This window comes from Oncorhynchus mykiss, chromosome 18 (genome assembly GCF_057628025.1).
Source record: "Oncorhynchus mykiss isolate SJ-2025 chromosome 18, ASM5762802v1, whole genome shotgun sequence".
In the NCBI taxonomy this organism is placed as follows: Eukaryota; Metazoa; Chordata; class Actinopteri; order Salmoniformes; family Salmonidae; genus Oncorhynchus; species Oncorhynchus mykiss.
Genome location: NC_143039.1, coordinates 68689863 through 68713074, shown reverse-complemented (window position 1 = coordinate 68713074; position 23212 = coordinate 68689863). Strand labels below are relative to the sequence as shown.

The 23212-nt window shown below is 42.1% G+C and overlaps 1 protein-coding gene across 1 annotated transcript in view; it reads right to left on the bottom strand.

Moving 5' to 3' along the window:
* The window catches only part of LOC110496654 (gamma-aminobutyric acid type B receptor subunit 2), a 445152-nt gene that overhangs the window by 175129 nt on the left and 246811 nt on the right, over positions 1 to 23212 (bottom strand). The window contains exon 3 of the mRNA XM_036953439.2: positions 3027 to 3197. Within this exon, the coding sequence (XP_036809334.2) occupies positions 3027 to 3197 (171 nt within the window). The remainder of the gene's footprint in view (positions 1 to 3026; positions 3198 to 23212) is intronic.

Sequence of the window (23212 nt, the reverse complement as noted above, 5' to 3'; positions counted from 1 at the left end):
ACACACACACACACACACACACACACACACACACACACACACACACACACACACACACACACACATCTCTTGTCATCTAATCTCTAACAGCAAAAATGTGATTGAGGCTTAATCTGGTGGAGTGTGATTCAAACCAGACCTTAATCCATGTATTGGTAGACAGTACAAGGGAAAAACCTGGTAGGTTCCTGAAAGGTGTCAGATAGCAACAGTGGGGACAGGACAGACGGGGAGAAATCCTGGGAAGCTAAAACCATGAAATACTCACATCATTTGTCAGATAGTATAGATTGTATAGATTTATTGATTTACTGAAAAAAAACAGACCTACAGTACTGTCAGTTCCTGAAAATGGGTTGGATAGTAGCTCAGTATAGAAAACTGGAAAATATATGAAATCACAATTGGATAAAGCTATGAAACACAGCCGTCAATTATCAGAGAATCTTATGCACAGGTTTTTTCGGAACAATTGGACCATTTAAATACAATCAAACGCAGAACAAATTCATTTATTTTATATTTTATGGTAAAATGTATTCATTTCAATCCATCCTAAATCCTTTTATCATTTATCTAAAAAAAAAATGTGGCCACTGCTAGATCCAACGTAGCAATCTGAGTGGAGAAAGGAAGAAATAGGAGAAAATGGCGTTTTCATTCTTGCATATATTTGTATATCAGGATTAAGGACAAATGGTATCACAGGTTGATTAAATCAGGACGCCTTTCCGTTTTTCTCCCTGTTCTAAGCCCAATGGCAGCATCAGGAGGTGGCAGATAAAGGGATTTTACTCTTCCACAGATTTACAGCGTGTCTTCTTATCCCTCAACACCAGATTGTTTTCAACTAGCCTGACAACGCCTGACAACGCCACGCTCTCCAGTCACAAGTGATAGATTTCCAAATGCACACTTTGATATCTCCAGATACCACTTTAATACACAAACAGGGTTTTGTGGCACGCTGGGGTGTTGGTGCTGTTATGGTGATGTGCTGTTTTCACACACGTTTAAATTCCTATCTAGAGGTATGACAAGTCGGGGAAAGAAGCCCAATGCTTTTTGTTTCGGTGAATAGACTAGATATGAAATACCCCAGCTCCATAGGAAATGAAGCTGGTGTGGAATTACATACATTTATTCAGTGGTAGTGAAACCCTACTAGTTCTCAAACACACTCATCCATTGAGAAATGTCAGTAGACCACAGAAACAGTGCATCCAAACCACTATGTTAGCTAACCCTAACCACCATACATGCCTCAACATTGCCCTGGAGATAACAGTTTCTCAATGGACTATCACAGCAGTTCTGTGTGATGGGTATTGATGTGTGTACCAGTTCTGTGTGATGGGTATTGATGTGTGTACCAGTTCTGTGTGATGGGTATTGATGTGTGTACCAGTTCTGTGTAATGGGTATTGATCAGACCACTGCACCTGTACATCTGTAAACAGCCCATACAATCTACCTCATCCCCATACTGTATTTATTTATTTATCTTGCTCCTTTGCACCCCAGTATCTCTACTTGCACATTCATCTTCTGTACATCCTACCATTCCATTGTTAAATTGCTATATTGTAATTACTTCACCATCATGGCCTATTTATTGCCTTAACTCCCTGATCTTACCTCATTTGCACTCACTGTATATATAATTTTTTATTCCTTTTTCTACTGTATTATTGACTGTATGTTTTGTTTATTCCATGTGTAACTCTGTGTTGTTGTATGTGTCGAACTGCTTTGCTTTGTATTGGCCAGGTCGCAGTTGCAAATGAGAACTTGTTCTAAACTAGCCTACCGGGTTAAATAAAGGTGAAATAAAAATAATGAAAAATAAAAAAATTGATGTGTGTATCAGTTCTGTGTGATGGGTATTGATGTGTGTATCAGTTCTGTGTAATGGGTATTGATGTGTGTACCAGTTCTGTGTAATGGGTATTGATGTGTGTATCAGTTCTGTGTAATGGGTATTGATGTGTGTACCCGTTATGTGTAATGTTATTGATGTGTGTACCATTTCTATGTAATGGGTATTGATGTGTGTACCAGTTCTGTGTAATGGGTGTGGGTGCCTGAAGCCTGCATACAGTGACCATGCATGGTGAGTCAGATGGGATAATGTAAGTCATGTTTCCCAGAAGGACTTTACCACAAACTGGGAAAGGAAGTCATTTGTGTTGAGAGATGATGTTAAAATGCCACTTTCAAAAATGTAATGTATTTTTAGAAGGACTTAAAAGGATGCACCAGCTGTGTACTAACATTACAGGGAATATATAAACAGTAACGTCCTCAGTAAGTCATAAAACAGAAGTTACTCTCTGTGTGTATGTTAAAATTGCATTAGAAGTAACCACTATCATCACAATCCTACCTTTCATTTTTCCACAATATATCTTATAATATCACAATATAGCATGACATTACAATATCTCCACGATATTTCGCAATATACTGATATCTCCATGATCAGACCTGGGATTAAATACTCTTTCAGGTATTTAAATTACTTTTCAATACATTTCAAAAAACTATTCAGATAACCTTTATTTGAAAAAACAAGTAGTTGAATATTGGAATGCATCTGGAAATACACTTGATCAAATACATTTATCCCAAGCATTTGAAAATAGTATTTGAAATAAGTTTTTGAAAATACTTTCAAATACAATTTGGTTGACTATTTGTTTTTTGTTTTTACAAATAACCAATCCAATATTCAAATAAGGGTACTTGTTTTGGGCTGTGCATTTGAAAATACTCAAATACACACAAAAAAACCCAGGTCTGTCCACGATATATCATAATATCACGATAACTCCATGATATATCATAATATCACGATATCTCCATGATATATCATAATATCACGATAACTCCATGATATATCATAATATCACGATATCTCCATGATATATCGTAATATCACGATATTTCCAAGACATATTGTAATATCACGATATCTCCATGATATATCATATAATTTCCAATAAAATCATAATATCCTCCCTCACCTCTGAGAACCTCTGAACGTCCTGTGTGAGGGTCCCCACGCGGCTCCAGTTGTAGAAGTTGAGAAACTTGACCACTGCTGGGTTCACCGCGTTGTCTGACGGAACCGTCCGAAAAAAGTTTGGGTACTTCTTCTTGTCGGCCAGAACAGGAGTTGTTGCCGCAAAGGAGAGCTGGAAAGAATAGGACAGACATAGAATGTTAAATATCTGACCAGTAAACGCTGGCTGAATTCTAACTGATCCTGGTGTTCTGCTAATAGGAGTTCAAGCCTGGAGATCTGAAGCTTTAGACAGAGGCCTTCGATGGACACACACACACACACACACACACACACACACACATACACACATACACACACACACACGCACACGTGCGGGACATATATACACACACACACGGACCCTGGGAGTCAGTCCAGTCTGTAGGTGTGAGTAAATCAACAGTCTGATAGGTCTGTGGAAACATCAGGCAAGGTCACAGCTTCAGAGTGCCCATAATAACAGGAGCTGTAAACGTTTGGTGGGAGTGAAAGCTGTGATGGATGACCTTAACTGAATGTGTGTATGTGTGCACAAGTGTGTATACGCAAATATGTGTGCGTGTGTATTCATGAGATGCGTGTGTATTCACTCTGAGCTCAAGCGTTCCTTGGATTCTGATTGGTTCTGTTTTCAATCATTTTATTTTCCTAGAAAATTAGATAAAAATGTGCTGAACCTCAAACATGAAAAATTACACCATAAACAGGTTTAAACCAATTCAGGGTCCCAAAAAAGAGATTAACTTTAAAAGAGATGAACTTTTTCTGAACATTACTGCTTTCAAGATTTGAAACAGCAAGGACTATTTTTTGTTGTTGTAGCAACTACCAAGCACATACATTAGCTCTGAACACCTTGGGTGAACACGCAGACATTTACTGCTATAGAATGTCCAACATTTTCACACATTTCAATGTGTTTTCCTTTTGACCAACTGTGGGCTAACAGTATCTCCTACAGTGTCTATCCATACACTACTGTGGATGTGATAGGTCGTCTGGTGAGACAGAGAGAGAGAGAGAGAGAGAGAGAGAGAGAGAGATAGAGAAAGAGAGAGATAGAGAGATAGAGAGATAGAGAGAGAGAGATAGAGATAGAGAGATAGAGAGGTAGAGAGAGAGATAGAGAGATAGAGACTAGTCATTTGGACGGTACTTGTTATGTAACACTCCCAAGCTTCAGCACCGCACACCAATCTAATCTTATGATCACACTGTCACTGACTACAGTAGGCACATACTGGCATCGTGTGACCGGGGACATCTAAAGACAATGCTCCATACACAGTCAGTGGACAATGTGAAGGATCTGATTCAAAGCCACAAAGCTAAGTCAACAAATGTCATTTCCAGTCATCAATCTCTGGGTCCATTGAAAACATTCTAGGGATCTATAGAATTCAAAGAATCTGTCATTTGAGAGAACACTCGATTACTGAGAGAGAGCATGATACGATTACCGAGTGATGGATCAATGGACTGACCTCAGATCTCTCTTTCTCTCTCCTTCCAACCCTCCCTCCTTCAAACAGACCCAAACACACACATACCTTTAATTTCCATACAAATAAACTCTCTCTCTCAGTCTCTACCACCTTCCCAACAATAGACGCTCATTATCTCTGAGGGAAAATCAGTGTAATTAATTTCTGCCTCCCGATCGTGACTTGCAGGTGTGTACAGCGAGCGAACACGAAAATAGAATGACAAAGACTGGAATAACTGCATGATCTTGACAAAGACTTCTTGGCAAAGTTAAAACTAGAATATGGATAAGTTCTGGTAAAATTGGCACCTTACAGTTTGACAAAGTATGTATTGTGTAGCTGTTATAAAGGCTTTGTGAAACCATACATAAAGGGGGGCGACAGTTAAGTGTTACCAGTCATATCACAGGAAGCTAACGTTGAATGGGAGACTTAGAATGTTACCTTTGCAGACATTTAGCTTAGTCTTGCCTTGCGGACTATACTATACCAAGTTTATGATGAACTTCACCAACGGCATGGAGCTGAAACCAGGCTTTGTGGAATCTGGCTCAGACTACATCGATTGTACCGATGTTTGTTATCTGTAGTTGCGTGCCTTTCTTTGTTTGCTGAAATCCATACTTTTTCAATAAACACCACCGACTGTTTCCTTGTTGAGATTCAATTGGCACATGCGCTGAGTTGCCATCTTATATCAACAGTAATGAGCAAACAGTTGGTGGTTGTATTTGATTAACATTTATTGAAAATGTTGTCTGTTAAGTCCTGCCACATCCGGAATGGTTGCCGCTGTGAGAAGTTAACTCTGTTACATTAGCATGTTTAGCTAGATGTGAGAAGTTAACTCTTACATTAGCATGTTTAGCTAGATGTGAGAAGTTAACTCTGGAACATTAGCATGTTAGCATGTTGGGGCGGCAGGTAGCCTAGTGGTTAGAGCATTGGGCCAGTAACTGAAAGGTTGATGGATCGAATCCCTGAGCTGACAAGGTAAAAATCTGTTGTTCTGCCCCTGAACAAGGCAGTTAACCCACTGTTCCTAGTCATTGTAAATAAGAATTTGCCTAGTTAAATTAAAAATGTCAAAAGCTGCCCCCCATTGAAAAAAGTGTTTATTTATGCTTAGCTAATGCTAACATATAGATAACATATAGCTAGATGTGATAAGCTAACTCTGGAACATTAGCATGTTAGTTGAGAAAAGTTAACTCTGTTACATTAGCATGTTTAGAGAAGACAACTTTGTTACATTTGCTAAGTCCTGCCACAATGGTTGCCTCCGTTACATTAGCACGGAGAGAAGCGGCAGGTTCTGGTTGAGAGAAGATAACTCTGTTTAATTAGCATATCTAGCTAGCTAGCTGAGAGAAGATAACTGTGTTCCATTAGCATGTTAAGATAGCTAACAGTTTCAATTCACTAATTCACCAATTTACTAACACTCCAATTTCAATCTCTAATAAAATGAATAACTGATTTGAATCAACACAGGGTTAATTACTGAGCAGAGAGAGATTAATCAGACACACTGATAGTGATCAAAAGGAGGATATTATCATTCTGATTGAGGCTAAGAGTGTGTGTGTGTGTGTGTGTGTGTGTGAAATGTATGCACATTGCTTGGAAGCATGTTTAATATTAGAGAAGCCAACCACTCAGGGGCTAAGTGTGATCTTTAAAAGCCAGTCGAAACCAATCAAGAATAATGTTTTCCCTATTTTCAAACAGACAGGTTCTCATATTGATGTCAAACAGTACTTACAGTGAGTAGATCATTTTTGGGAAAACTTTTGCTTAATGCATTTGATTAAGCTAGCTTTCATGTTAATTATTTTCACAATGCTCAGAATACATTATACCTTGTACTCCTTAAAGTAAACCTTGTAACTGGAGACTGATACAATACATACATTGAGTCAATGTGAGTCAAACACTTCCCAACAACCCTCAGCAATCCTCCAACAAACCTCCATCTCGACCATGCCACACTATTCTCCCCTCTAGAACCCATTTAATTTGGGCGCCCCATTGTTTCCCAAACGATCCGGGAGGACCCTGGAACAACACACGGATTACAACCGTCAATTAAGGAGAGAAGAAACCCTTTATTTCAGTACCAGTGCTAAATCCAAAATCCCCCAAAGTCTTAAAGGACTTTACTGGGTCTTTCCACTGTAGTTTTAATCTGCATTTAGCTACGGCTGTTTGCTACACCCACACCGGGAGAAGCTCCAACGGGTGTCCAATGTGAGCCAGTGATTTGTAGCCCAAACAGGGAGATTGGGTTGAAGCCTCCTGTGACAGCCCAGGGAGAAAGGGGGGTGGGGGGAAGGGGGTCAGGAGACATGGAGTTGTAATGATATACCTTGATTAAACTACAAGAAAATCAGATATGATACTGTAAGGGCTCAATTGGAACCTGCATAAGGGTAATAACGTAGTACTGTAGGTACAGTAGTTCTCCCCATGGTCAAATAAAACCACAGAATGATATTGGGTGCTGTAAAATTACTACTACTATGACTAATACTACTACTACAACTACTATTACAACAACCGTAATACTACTAGAAGTACAAATAATAAAGAAATTGAGTTCATAGCTCTATGGGTTCATTTAATTTCCACCCTGAGAGCCCATGGTATTAATCATCCCGGCAGCATGATTTTTGAAACAAATTGTTGGCTATTGTTCTTTTTCACATGGGTCATGCACAGAGGTGTGACGCTAGGACCCCAGGTCAATTCTCCATTTTAGATTTAGGTCAATGACGCATGTGGGTATACATGTAGGTCACTAGAGAACATATATTGCTTGATTGGAGCTAACAAGTCAAGGTAGCCCTTCTGTCTCCAAATTAATCTGAACCACCAAGCTACCAATGGTGCAGAGGGTTTGGTGAGAAAGCCATCATGTGAAATGATCTCAAATACAGCTTACAAAATGGGTTAGTATTTTGATAAATACAGTAGAGTGCCTTAAAATAGCGCTATGATATCACACATCTTGGAGTGCTGTCTTACATAAGGAGATTTAAAAAGGTCTATTCAAATGTAATGGACCTCTCTGGCACACTGCACTTGCACTAACGTGCTCACACACACACGTACAGACACACATGCGCACACGCGAGTACACACACACGGAGGAGGCAGAGCCAAATGGACAACCTGTGTTTCCACTCTCCTCTCCATCAGGCTCCCAGTGCCAATGTTAATTAAAGCTGTAGAGATGGGGCCCGTCTGAGACTCCCCACCCACAGCAAGGTCACCGAGCCTTTGGTAATGAGGCTTCCACTCAAATGGCACCCTATTCCGTATATAGAGCACTACTTTGGACCGGGGCCCGTAGTGCACTATGTAGGGAATAAGGTGCAATTTGGGACTGCGTCAGAGGCTGGGGATTCTTGGAACCACGGTAGTAGTACAGCATTCTGTCGTTGAGAATATCTGCTTAAATTACTTACAGATAAGATGGCTGAGGGAAATCTACTGAGACATGCAATTATAAATACAATGTTATCCATCTTTTTATTTTGAGTGAATATAAAGCCTGTTTGCTGTCCGTCTTTCTTCCATTTTGACTTCTTCACTTCACTTATTTAGCAGTTGAAATCAAACTAGCGATGTCTACAGGAGAGAGAGAACGAGAGAGTATGAGAGAGAAGAAGAGAGAAGAAGAGAGGATGGTAAAAATAATGAAAGAAAGCATATAGAAGAGAGAAAGAAAGCATTAAAGATTGAGGGTGATATACTGTATAGAAAAAGAGAGAGCGCGAGCAAAGATTTTTTTAAATGGAGCCAGGAATAGAGATAAATTGATGGTCTATTGCAGATTCTCAGAACAAGGCTGTGCAATCCGGTTTCCGAGCTGGTCACGGGTGCACCTCAGCCACGCTCAAGGTACTAAATGATATCATAACCGCCATCGATAAAAGACAGTACTGTGCAGCCGTCTTCATCGACCTGGCCAAGGCATTCGACTGTCAATCACCACATTCTTATTGCCAGACTCAACAGCCTTGGTTTCTCAAATGACTGCCTCACCTGGTTCACCAACTACTTCTCAGATAGAGTTCAGCGTGTCAAATCGGAGGGCCACTATGGGGGTACCACAGGGTTCAATTCTCGGGCCGACTCTGTTCTCTGTATACATCAATGATGCCACTCTTGCTGTGGGTGATTCCTTGATCCACCTCTACGCAGACAACACTATTCTGTATACATCTGTCCCTTCATTGGACACTGTGTTAACAAACCTCCAAACGAGCTTCAATGCCATACAACACTTATTCCGTGGCCTCCAACTGCTCTTAAATGCTAGTAAACAACATGCATGCTCTTCAACCAAATACGTGGACAACTACAAATACATAGGTGTCTGGCTAGACTGTAAACTCTCCTTCCAGACTCATATTAAGCTTCTCCAATCCAAAATTAAATCTAGAATCGGCTTCCTATTTCGCATCAAAGCCTCCTTCACTCACGCTGCCAAACATACCCTCGTAAAACTGACTATCCTTCTGATCCTCGACTACGGCGATTAAATTTACAAAATAGCTTCCAACACTCTACTCAGCAAACTGGATGCAGTCTATCACAGTGCCATCCGTTTTGTCACCAAAGACCAATATACCACCCACCACTGCGACATGTATGCTCTCATTAGCTGGTACTCGCTACATATTCGTCGCCAAACCCACTGGCTCCAGGTCATCTACAAGTTTTTGCTCGGTAAAATACAATGTATTCTATCTGACAGTGTTTGCCTTAATGCTAAGACACTGCAGGTGTTTTGTAAATAGAAATAACTAGATGAGGCCTATGAAAAACTTGTCTCGGGGGGAGGGGGGGGGGGGGGGGTTTACTGCATAACAGTAGATCACATTTACATATTAAAGCAGAGTAGTTTGCAACCTCTGAAAAGTACCTGGCTATATTTGAGTGCTTTTAGGCTTGGGAAATAATCAGGCATGAATTAAGAGGCGGTGGACTCAGCAACGTTTGGGACTCAACAACGTTTGGGACTCAATAACGTTTGGGACTCAACAACGTTTGGGACTCAGCAACATTTGGGACTCAACAACATTTGGGACTCAACAACGTTTGGGACTCAGCAACATTTGGGACTCAACAACGTTTGGGACTCAGCAACATTTGGGACTCAGCAACATTTGGGACTCAACAACGTTTGGGACTCAACAACGTTTGGGACTCAACAACATTTGGGACTCAGCAACGTTTGGGACTCAATAACGTTTGGGACTCAACAACGTTTGGGACTCAGCAACATTTGGGATTCAACAACGTTTGGGACTCAACAACGTTTGGGACTCAACAAAGTTTGGGACTCAACAACGTTTGGGACTCAACAACATTTGAGACTGAGAAATATTTGCTATTACAAGCAGTTAATAGGGGGGAGTCTAAAGATACAGGAGCCTGTAGGAGCCATGGAGCAATGCTGGAAGGCATGACACGTTAGTCACTGCTACTGTTACAGGTGTGTGTGTGTTACAGTTCTCTCTCTCTCTCTCTGTGTGTGTGTGTGTGTGTGTGTGTGTGTGTGTGTGTGTGTGTGTGTGTGTGTGTGTGTGTGTGTGTGTGTGTGTGTGTGTGTGTGTGTGTGTGTGTGTGTGTGTGTGTGTGTGTGTGGCTATTGGCCAGGCGTGAAGCAGCAAGGCTTTATGGGATATCGATAGGACATGATTAGTGGGTCGGCCTGAGGTCAGGCAGATTGATGAATGAGCCGTGAATACCCACCCCACCCCCCCCGAACCTAAACATTATCCCAACTGGGGTTGCAAAGGGAGGGTATATTACTGGTACATTTCTAAGTTTACCAGTAAACTACCAGAATTTTGGTAACTTTCAAGTTAGATTATATATATTTTTTTGCATGACATCTACTGGCATTTTTGGGTACTTCAGATTATCACAGATGTCTAATTATTTCTGCCCGTTTTACCTTATCACGTGTAAAATATATAAAATAATCAAATAAGATAAAAACTCTAATAACAAAACATTTACAAATATGATAAAAAAATTATAATAATAAAAAATAAAAAAATAGAATGACAAAGCTGTAAAACATTATCCTAAATATAAACTATCATCTTAGTGAATACCATTGGTGTTTAATATGAGGGTTTCAACATGAAATAGTCTGTATATTTTACATTTGTATTTATTTTACTATGACAATATGTGTTTGTTGCAAATGTTTTGGTGTGAAAAAAGTCAACAGAATTGGATGAGTTACAGAGTTAATTGAAAATAATGGCAATGTTGATTCTACGTGTTTTCTCCTGACCGATATGGTCTATTCACTAGAAACTGGACAATATGGACACAGATATAAAAAATGAATATGAGATTTTTTTTTTTATAAGTTATTCAAGTATAAATGACCAATGTTACCATAGATTGACATAGATTACCTGTTAATTACCAAAATTGCAGAAGATTCCATTAACTTTATTAAATAAACAGTAGTTTCACAACCCTAATCCAAACAGAACGCAAACGGTCAAAGTAAGGACACTGATGACACACAAAGTGGTTGAAAGTCAATCCAACTATCTGTGAAGGTAGTCTACAGGTAGTCTACAGTGCCTGGTAACAACAGTAGCATTTAACAAAACCCACAATCATTTTTTAAAAAGAGCCACTACATAAATAAATAAATACATTTGACTGAACTGAGAATGGCACATATTATATGGAGTGAAGAACATAGATGAAGTGGACAAATCTTACCAACGCCTCAAAAATAACACACCTCAGTCTTTTTTCCTTGACACAATCCAGAATTCAAGAACATTACTGGACGATACCTCAGACACCATGCAGTATGTGAGAGCATTACTGGATGATACCTCAGACACCATGCAGTATGTGAGACCATTATTGGATGATACCTCAGACACCATGCAGTATGTGAGACCATTATTGGATGATACCTCAGACACCATGCAGTATGTGAGACCATTATTGGACGATACCTCAGACACCATGCAGTATGTGAGACCATTATTGGACGATACCTCAGACACCATGCAGTATGTGAGACCATTACTGGATGATACCTCAGACACCATGCAGTATGTGAGACCATTACTGGATGATACCTCAGACACCATGCGTTGTGGATTAACAGTGTTGTTGTTGATCAGTGCACCATGCAGTAGCTATGTTGTGGCCATTCAGGTATATTCAATCATCAGCAGAGGCATTTGACACCCAGAGGGAAAGCTCAGCTTGAGCTAATGTAAAGGGAGAGATGTGACCATATACTGTCTACAGCTAGGCCCATTAACAGCCTATCACCCATATACTGTCTACAGCTAGGCCATTAACAGCCTATCACCCATATACTGTCTACAGCTAGGCCCATTAACAGCCTATCACCCAAATACTGTCTACAGCTAGGCCATTAACAGCCTATCACCCATATACTGTCTACAGCTAGGCCCATTAACAGCCTATCACCCATATACTGTCTACAGCTAGGCCATTAACAGCCTATCACCCATATACTGTCTACAGCTAGGCCATTAACAGCCTATCACACATATACTGTCTACAGCTACATTAACAGCATATCACCCATATACTGTCATCAGCTATATTAACAGCATATCAATCAATCAATCAATCACATTTTATTGGTCAAATACACATAGTTAGCAGATGTTAATGCATGTGTAGCTTCGAGTTCCGACCATGCAGTAATACTTAACAAGTAATCTAACAATTCCACAACAACCACCTAATACACACAAATCTAAAGAGATGGAATAAGAAAATGTACATATAAATATATAGATGAGTGATGACCGAGCGGCAGAGGCAAGATGCAAAATATGGTACAGTATATACATATGAGATGAGTATGTAAGATATGTAAACATTATTAAAGTGACCAGTGATCCATTTAATAAAGTGGCCAATGATTTCGAGTCAGTATGTAGGCAGTAGCCTCTCTGTGTAAGTGATGGCTGTTTAACAGTCTGATGGCCTTGAGATAGAGGCTGTTTTTCAGTCTCTCGGTCACAGCTTTGATTCACCTGTACTGACCTCGCCTTCTGGATGGTATGAACAGGCAGTGGCTCGGGTGGTTGTTGTCCTTGAGGATCTTTTTGGCCTTCCTGTGACATCGGGTGCTTTAGGCGTCCTGGAGAGCAGGTAGTTTGCCCCCGGTGATGCGTTGTGCAGACCGCACCACCCTCTGGAGAGCCTTGCAGTTGTGGGAGGTGTAGTTGCTGTACCAGGCGGTGATACAGCTCGACAGGATGCTCTCGATTATGCATCTGTACAATTTTGTGAGGGTTTTAGGTGACAAGACAAATTTCTTCAGCCTCCTGAAGTTGAAGAGGTGCTGTTGCACCTTCTTCACCAGACTGTCTATGTGGGTAGAGCCTTTTTTGTCCGTGATGTGTATGCCGAGGAACTTAAAACTTTCCACTCTCCACTGCTGTCCTGTCGATGTGGATAGTGAGCGTGCTACCTCTGCTGTTTCCTGAAGTCCACGATCATCTCCTTTGTTTTGTTGATGTTAATTGAGAGGTTGTTTTCCTGACACCACATTCCAAGTGCCCTCACCTCCTTCCTGTAGGCTGTCTCGTCATTGTTGGTAATCAAGCCCACTACTGTTGTGTCGTCTGCAAACTTGATGATTGAGTTGGAAGCGTGCATGGCCACGCAGTCATGGGTGAACAGGGAGTACAGGAGGGGGCTTAGCATGCACCCTTGTGGGGCCCCAGCGTTGAAGATCAGCGATGTGGATTTGTTGTTTCCTACCTTCACCATCTGGGGGCGGCCAGTCAGAAATTCCAGGACCCAATTGCAAAGGGCGGGGTTGAGACCCAGGGCCTCAAGCTTAATGATGAGCTTGGATGGTACTATGGTGTTAAATGCTGAGCTGTGGTCGATGAACAGCATTCTTACATAGGTATTCATCTTGTCCAGATGGGATAGGGTAGTGTGCAGTGTGATGGTGATTGCATCATCTGTGGACCTATTGGGGTGGTGTGCAAATTGAAGTGGGTCTAGGATGGCAGGTAAGGTGGAGTTGATATGATCCTTGACTAGTCTCTCAAAGCACTTCATGATGACAGAAGTGAGTGCTAAGGGGCAATAGTTATTTAGTTCAGTTATCTTTCCTTCTTGGGTATTGGGACAATGGTGGCCATCTTGAAGCATGTGGGGACAGCAGATTGGGATAGGGAGAGTTTGAATATGTCTGTAAACACAGCAGCCAGCCGGTCTGCGCCTGCTCTGAGGACACGGCTAGGGATGCTGTCATGGGCCGGCATCCTTGCGAGGGTTAACACGTTTAAACGTCTCACTCACGCTGGCCACGGATAAGGAGAGGGGGTAGCGAGTCGCGTCGGTGGCATTGTATTATCCTCAAAGTAGGCAAAGAAGGTGTTTAGCTTGTCTGGAAGCAAGACGTCAGTGTCCGTGACGTGACAGTTTTTTTTTTGTAGTCCGTGATTGCCTGTAGACCCTGCCACATACGTCTCATGTCTGAGATGTTGAATTGGGTCTCCACTTTGTCCCTATACCGACATTTCGCTTGTTTGATTGCCTTGCGGAGGGAATAACTACACTGTTTATATTCGTCCATATTCCCAGTCATCTTTCCAGGGTTAAATGCGGTGGTTCGTGCTTTCAGTTTTGCGTGAATGCCGCCTTCTATCCACGGTTTCTGGTGAGGGTAGGTTTTAATTGTCACAGTGGGTACAACTACACTTCCTTATAAAATCACTCACTGAATCAGTGTATAAATAAATATTATTCTCTGAGGCTTCCCGGAACATTTCTCAATCCGCGTGATCAAAACAATCTTGGAGTGTGGATTCCGATTGGTCAGACCAGCGTTGAATAGTTATTGTCACGGGCACATCCTGTTTGAGTTTCTGCCTACAGGACGGTAGTAGGAAAATGGAGTCGTGGTCGGATTTGCAGAAGTGAGGGCGGGGGAGGGCATTGTATGCATCACGGAAGTTAGAGTAGCAGTGATCCAGTGTCTTGCCCACACGAATACTAGAATCAATATGCTGGTAGAATTTAGGTAGCCTTATTCTCAAATTTGCTTTGTTAAAATCCACAGCTACAATACATGCAGTCTCAGGATATATGGTTTCCAGTTTGCATAGTCCAGTGAAGTCCATTGAAGTTCCTTTAGGGCTGTCGTGGTATCAGCTTGAGGGGGGATATACACGGATATACACCCATATACTGTCCACAGCTAGGCTCATTAACAGTATATCACCCATATACTGTCCACAGTTTTTTTCACCTTTATTTAATCAGGTAGGCTAGTTGAGAACAAGTTCTCATTTACAATTGCAACCTGGTCAAGATAAAGCAAGGTAGTGCAACACAAACAACACACATGGGATAAACAAAAGTACAGTCAATAACACAATAGAAAAATATATCTACAGTTTGTGCAAATGTAGTAAGATTAGGGAGGTAAGGCAATAAACAGGCCATAGTGGCCTAGATGTGCAGAAGATTAATGTGCAAGTAGAGATACTGGGGTGCAAGGGAGCAAAAAAATGTATAACATTATGGGGATGAGGTAGTTGGGTGGCGTATTTACAGAGGTGCTGTGTACAGGTGCAATGCTCGGTAAGCTGCTCTGACAGCTGATGCTTAAAGTTAGTGAGGGAGATATAAGACTCCAGCTTCAGTGATGTTTGCAATTTGTTCCAGTCATTGGCAGCAGAGAACTGGAAGGATAGGTGGCCAAAGGAGGAGTTGGCTTTGGGGATGACCAAAGCTCGTGCTACGGGTGGGTGCTGCTATGGTGACCAGCGAACTGAGATAAGGTGGGGCTTTACCTAGCAAAGACTTACGGATGACCTGGAGCCAGTGGGTTTGGCGACGAATATGAAGCGAGGGCCAGCCAAAGAGATCATACATTTCACAGTGGAGGGTAGTATATGACAGGTTGTCATAGGGAGAGAGATACAGGAGATGGGGAGAGATATGAGAGATGGGGAGAGATACGAGAGATGGGAGAGAGATATGAGAGATGGGGAGAGATATGAGAGATGGGGAGAGATATGAGAGATGGGGAGAGATACGAGAGATGGGAGAGAGATACGAGAGATGGAGGAGAGATAAGAGAGATGGGGAGAGATATGAGAGATGGGTAGAGATATGAGAGATGGGGGAGAGATACCAGAGATGGGGGAGAGTTATGAGAGATGGGGGAGAGATATGAGAGATGGGGAGAGATACGAGAGATGGGGGAGAGTTATGAGAGATGGGGGAGAGATATGAGAGATGGGGGAAGAGATGTGGGAGATATACGAGAGATGGGGGAGAGATATGAGAGATGGGGAGAGATACGAGAGATGGGGGAGAGATATGAAAGATGGGGAGAGATATGAGAAATGGGGGAGAGATATGAGAGATGGGGGAGAGATATGAGAGATGGGGAGAGATACGAGAGATGGGGGAGAGATATCAGAGATGGGGGGAGATATCAGAGATGGGGGAGTGATACGAGCGATGGGGGAGAGATATGATAGATGGGGGAGAGATACGATAGATGGGGAGAGATATGAGAGATGGGGGAGAGTTATGAGAGATGGGGGAGAGATACGATAGATGGGGAGAGATATGAGAGATGGGGGAGAGATACGAGAGATGGGGGAGAGTTATGGGCAGATGGGGGAGAGAAACTAGAGATTGGGGAGAGATATGAGAGATGGGGGAGAGTTATGAGAGATGGGGGAGAGATATGAGAGATGGGGGAGAGATACCAGAGATGGGGGAGAGATATGAGAGATGGGGAGCGATATGAGAGATGGGGGAGAGATATGAGAGATGGGGGAGAGATATGAGAGATGGGGAGAGATACGAGAGATGGGGAGAGATATGAGAGATGGGGGAGAGATACGAGAGATGGGGAAAGATATGAGAGATGGGGGAGAGATACGAGAGATGGGGGAGAGATATGAGAGATGGGGAGAGATACGAGAGATGGGGGAGAGATTTATATGGCATGTCTTTTTGTCATGGAACCACAACCATACGAATAATCAATAAATGACTACCCAATAATTTTAAACAATAAAGTAACTGTTCATTTCATTCATCCATTCATTGTATTTATTTAGCCAGCAAAGTCCACTCAGTAAACAATAGTTTTAGACGGCCCATCGTTCATGCACCTTCTGTGTCCTTTCCCCTATTCAATAATACGTCAAATTGACGTGATTAGACTCACTGCAGGAATGTGTGTGCGAGCGCACGGTATACCCATATGTATGGGTGTGTCTTGCAGTGTGATGCATCCCAGCATGTATGAATGTGGCAAAACATTCTCCAATTATCTGAAGTCAACTGAAGAAAAAAACGCTAGTCGTCTCAATTTAAACGCTAAAAAGAGAAAATATGTTTGCCTCTGATGCAATTGAACTCTGTGACGTGAAAGTAATGGAGAACATATTGCTGCATGAATTGTCTGCTAAAGGAAGATAATCAGATGCTAGAACAATGGATATCAGCCTGGCTGGTGTCTTTGGCTCAGACTGCACTGATTGACTAAGGAGTCTCTGTACATGCTCGATCGCTTGCACACACACACGCACACGCACGCACACTCACACACACACACACATATACATACAGTACTTGCATGCATACACACACACACACACAAATCTATTAGGAGTCTCTGCGGGAGCCGGCTCTACCCCTCGCTGGGCTGGTACCATCTGTACCCACACACAGATATCACAATCGATTTCGCAAGGTATCTGCCTCCCATTTATCCACATAGCTGCGAGTGTCGTGGCGGAGGAGTGGAGCGCATTAGAGGGAAGGGAATGGGGGATCGGCTCAATATCTCTCTGCACCTGCGGGAACGAGACAAGGGGAGGAGGGAGAAATAAAGAGACGGATGGGAGCCCACCAGATGGAGAGTACAGCTAGCCACGGAGAAACAAGATACTAATTGAGGGCATTTAACCTCAATTACAGTGATCTAGCTGGCAGGTTGTTTAGAGGCAGTCCTGTAAAATATGATTAGAAAAATAGCTTGTGTTTCTGCCTTGCACTTTTTGTGTGACGGAATTGGATGCATCTGATGGGGATAGGTTACTGTACATACGATGGGAAGTGCCCTCTGTGAGGTAATGGTATATCTCTCTCCTTACTCCCTCTCCCTCTCTCTCCCTCTCAAGCTCTCTCTCTCTCTCTCTCACTCTCTCTCTCTCTCACTCTCTCTTCCTCTCCATCTCTCTCTCCTCACTCTCCTCTCGCTCTCTCTACACACTCTCCCCCTCTCTCTCGATCTCCACATTCCCTATGTATCTCTCTGCATACTCCCTCTATCTCCTTCTCTCTCTCTCCATCGCTCTCTCCTCACTCCCTCTGTATCTCTGTCATTTCTCTCTCCACACACTCCCCCCCCTCTCCCTCTATCTCTCTCTTCTCACTCCCTCTGTATCTCTGTCATTTCTCTCTCCACACACTTCCCCCCCTCTCTCTCCCTCTCTCTCTCTCTCCTCACTCCCTCTGTATCTCTGTCATTTCTCTCTCCACACACTCCCCCCCTCTCTCCCTCTCTCTCTCTCTTCTCACTCCCTCTGTATCTCTCCTCTCTCTCTCTCCACACACTTCCCCCCCTCTCTCTCCCTCTCTCTCTCTCTTCTCACTCCCTCTGTATATCAATTCAATTCAAAGGGCTTTATTGGCATGGGAAACATAGGTTTACATTGCCAAAACAAATGAAATAGATATTACAGAAAACATTACACTCACAAAAGTTCCAAAATAATAAATATATTTTTTTTATACAGTGTTGTAACGATGTGCAATTAGTTAAAGTACAAAAGGGAAAATAAATATATATTTATATATATATATGGTGTGTGTTCTTCACTGGTTGCCCTTTTCTTGTGGCAACAGGTCACAAATCTTGCTGCTGTGATGGCACACTGGGATTTCACCCAGTAGATATGGGAGTTTATCAAAATTGCATTTGTTTTCACATTTTTTGTGGATCTGTGTCATCTGAAGGAAATATGTGTCTCTAATATGGTCATACATTGGGCAGGAGGTTAGGAAGTGCAGCTCAGTTCCAACTCATTTTGTGGGCAGTGTGCACATTGCCTATCTTCTTTTGAGAGCCAGGTCTGCCTACAGCAGCCTCTCTCAATAGCAAGTCCATGCTCACTGAGTCTGTACATAGTCAAAGCTTTCCTTAAGTTTGGGTCAGTCACAGTCGTCAGGTATTCTGCCACTGTGCTCTCTGTTTCGGGCCAAATAGCATTCTAGCATGCTATGTTTTTTGGTTAATTCTTTCCAATGTTTCAAGTAATGATATTTTTGTTATCTCATGATTTGGTTGGGTTTAATTGTGTTGCTGTCCTGATGCTCTGTAGGGTCTGTGTGTGTTTGTGAGCAGAGCCCCAGGACCAGCTTGCTTAGGGGGCTCTTCTCCAGGTTAATTTCTCTGTAGGTGATGGCTTTGATATAGAAGGTTTGGGAATCACTTCCTTTTAGGTGGTTGTAGAGTTTAACCACTCATTTTCTGGATTTTGATAATTAGCGGGTATCGGCCTAATTCTGCTCTGCATGCATTATTTGGTGTTTAACGGTGTACACAGAGGATATTTTTCTTAATTTGGTGTTTGTCCCATTTTGTGAATTCTTGGTTGGTGAGCGGATCCCAGACCTCACAACCATTAAGGGCAATGTGTTCTATAACTAATTCAAGTATTTGTAGCCAGATCCTAATTGGTGTGTGTAGTAACCAAAAACGTTGTACATTTTTAAACGCAATCAACAGGTGTGCCTTGTTAAAAGTTCATTTGTGGAATTTATTTCATTCCTAATGTGTTTGAGCCAATCAGTTGTGTTGTGACAAGGTAGGGGTGGTTTACAGAAGATAGCCTATTTGGTAAAAGACCAAGTCCATATTATGGCAAGAAAATCTCAGATAAGCAAAGAGAAACGACAGTCCATCATTACTTTAAGACATGAAGGTCAGTCAATGCAGAACATTTCAAGAACTTTGAAGTGCAGTCACAAAAACCATCAAGTGCTGTGATGAAACTGTCTCTCACGAGGACCACCACAGTAAAGGAAGACCCAGAGTTAGTTCATTAGAGTTAACTGCACCTCAGATTGCAGCCCAAATAAATGCTTCACAGAGTTCAAGTAACAGACACATCTCAACATCAACTGTTCAGAGGAGACTGCTTGAATCAGGCCTGAATTGCGGCAAAGAAACCACTACTAAATGACACCAATAATAAGAAGAGAATTGCTTGGACCAAGAAACATGAGCAAAGACATTAGACGGTGGAAATCTGTTCTTTGGTCTGATGAGTCCAAATTTGAGATTTTTGGTTCCAACCGCCGTGTCTTTGTGAGACGCGGAGTAGGTGAACGGATGATCTACGCATGTGTGGTTCCCACCGTGAAGCATGGAGGAGGAGGTGTGATGGTGTGGGGGTGCTTTCCTGGTGACACTGTCAGTGATTTATTTAGAATTCAAGGCACATGTAACCAGCATGGCTACCATATCATTATGCAGAGATACTCCATCCCATCTGGTTTGCGCTTAGTGGGACTATCATTTGTTTTTCAACAGGACAATGACTCAATACACCTCCAGGCTGTGTAAGGGCTATTTTACCAGGAAGGAGAATGATGGAGTGCTGCAACAAATGACCTGGCCTCCACAATCACCCGACCTCAACCCAATTGAGATGGTTTGGGATGAGTTGGACCGCAGATTGAAGGAAAAGTTCTCGGAACATCTGAAAATGGATGTTAAAGAACTGATTTTACCATTAAAAGACTCCAAAAAATTGCCAATCATTTCAGGTCCAGTACCAGTACTACTGGCCTACTGGCTAAAAGATTATTCTAGCTCTGCAGGAGTCACTTTTATAGATAATTTTGACACCTTCTGGAAACAGAAGATACTCTACTGGAATGACGGAATCTATCCAAATCCTGTCCATGCATTTTTTTAATTTTACCCCCTTTTTTCCCCAATTTCTTGGTATACAATTGTTAGTAGTTACTATCTTGTCTCATCGCTCTCCCGTACAGGCTCGGGAGAGATGAAGGTCGAAAGCCATGCGTCCTCCAAAACACAACCCAACCAAGCCGCACTGCTTCTTAACACAGCGCGCATCCAACCAGGAAGCCAGCCGCACCATGGTGTCGGAGGAAACACCGTGCACCTGGCGACCTGGTTAGAGTGCACTGTGTCCGGCCCGCCACAGGAGTCGCTAGTGCGCGATGAGACAAGGATATCCCTACCGGCCAAACACTCCCTAACCCAGATGTCGCTAGGCCAATTGTGCGTCGCCCCATGGACCTCCCGGTCGCGGCCGGCTGCGAACCCAGAGTCACTGCGCCACCCAGGAGGCCGTCCATGCATTTCAAGGCTGCGTCAAAACAATGACCTATCAATGACCCAAGACCAGCTCAGCTAATCCCTACCATTGTGACAATGAGTCGTCATAATGCTGCATTAAATGTACATTATCCTAGGGGCGTTGGCAGACACAATGTAAGTAACTTAATTTATGTCCCCCTAATTCCCCCGAATACCTTTGCTATTGAATGCAGTAATCATGAACCAGAGTTACACTGTTAGCACTGAGGCAGTGTGCCCTAGTAGGAAGACCACTTTATGCAGCTCACCCTGCACGATCAAGTCTCCTTCTGATAAGCTTCCCAGTAAAGTGTTAAAAACAATCAAGCAACCCAGAAAAGTGCAGAAGATAGCCCATATTAACATATGCAGCCTGATAAACAAGGTCCGTGAAGTCAATAACTTGCTTGTAACAGATTACATTCCTATTCTGCTTATCTCTGAAACTCACTTAGATAATACCTTTGATGATACAGTGGTATCAATACATGGTTATAACATTTACCGAAAACACAGAAGTGCCAACTTGTTGCGGTCTATATAAAGAACCTGAAATGCTTGATAATGTATGTGATATCAACGGAGAAGTATATTGTCTGGGTGACTTAAAAATGTACTTGCTCTCATCAAGCTGCCTACTCAATAAAAAACTTCAAACTGTAACCAGTGCCTGCAACCTGGTTCAGGTTGTCAGTCAACCTACAAACAGCACAGGAATGAAACCATCCACATGTATTGATCACATCTTTACTAATGCTGCAGAAACTTGCTTTAAAGCAGTATCCAAATCTATAGGATGTAGTGAACACAATATAGTAGCCATATCAAGGAAAACCAAAGTTCCAAAGGCTGGGCCTAATATAGTGTATAAGAGGTCATACAATAAGTTTTGTAGTGATCCATATGTTGTTGATGTAAAGATGTGTTGGTCTATGGTGTGTAACGAGGAGCAACCAGATGCTTGCACTTGACAAATTTATGAAATTGCTTATCCCAGTTACTAATAAGAGCGCACCCATTAAGAAAATGACTGTAAAAACTGTTAAATCCCTTTGAATTAATGAAGAATTAAACAATTGTTGAGAGGAATGAGGCAAAAGGTCAGATAAGTCTGGCAGACAACTGACTGGCAAACGTTCTGCAAATTAAGAAATCATAGATACATGACCAATTATATAAAGAATTACAGTAAAAAGCTTTAGAGCACCTTAAATGACATTTTAGGGAAAAAAGCCAACTCGGCTCCATCAGTCAAAGAGGGTCTTGGGAAAATTGCAGTTGGCTCAGAACAGGGCAGCACGGCTGGCCCTTAAAACTACACGGAGAGCTAACATTAATGACATGCATGTCAATTTCTCCAAGCTCAAAGTGGAAGAGAGATTGACTTCCTCATTACTTGTTTTTGTAAGAGGTATTGACAAGCTGTAGGTACCGAGCTGTCTGTTTAAAATACTAGCACACAAATACTAGCTCGGACAACCATGCATACCCCACAAGATATGTCACCAGGGGTCTCTTCACAGTCCCCAAGTCCAGAACAGACTATGGGAGGTGCACAGTACTACATAGAGCCATGACTACATGGAACTCTATTCCACATCAGGTAACTGATGCAAGCTGTAGAATCAGATTTAAAAAGCAGGTATAACTACACCTTATGGAATAGTGGGACTGTGAAGTAACACAAACATAGGCACAGACACATGAATACAAACACATGATAACATACACACTATGCACACACGTTCAGATGGATTTTGCGTTGAAGACATGTGGATGTGGTAGTGGAGTATGGGCCTGTGTTGTGAATTCTGAAATTAATGTATTGTAATTAATGTTTATAAAATTGTATAACTGCCTTAACTTTGCAAAAGGAAAAGTAAATGGGGATCCATAATAAATACCAATACAAACATGTTAGAACTCCTTCAAGACTGTTGGAAAAGCATTCCAGGTGAAGCTGGTTGAAAGAATGCCAAGCGTGTGCAAAGCTATCATCAAGCCAAATGGTGGCTACTTTGAAGAATCTCAGATTTGGATTTGTTTAACACTTCTTTGGTTACTACATGATTTCATATGTGTTATTTCATAGTTCTGATGTCTTCACTATTATCCTACAATGTAGAAAACAGTAAAAAATAAAGAAAAACCCTGGAATGAGTAGGTGTGTCCAAACTCAAGCTGCATCCCTGTCTCACCCCACAGCCTGTTGAAAGCAATTGTTTTTTT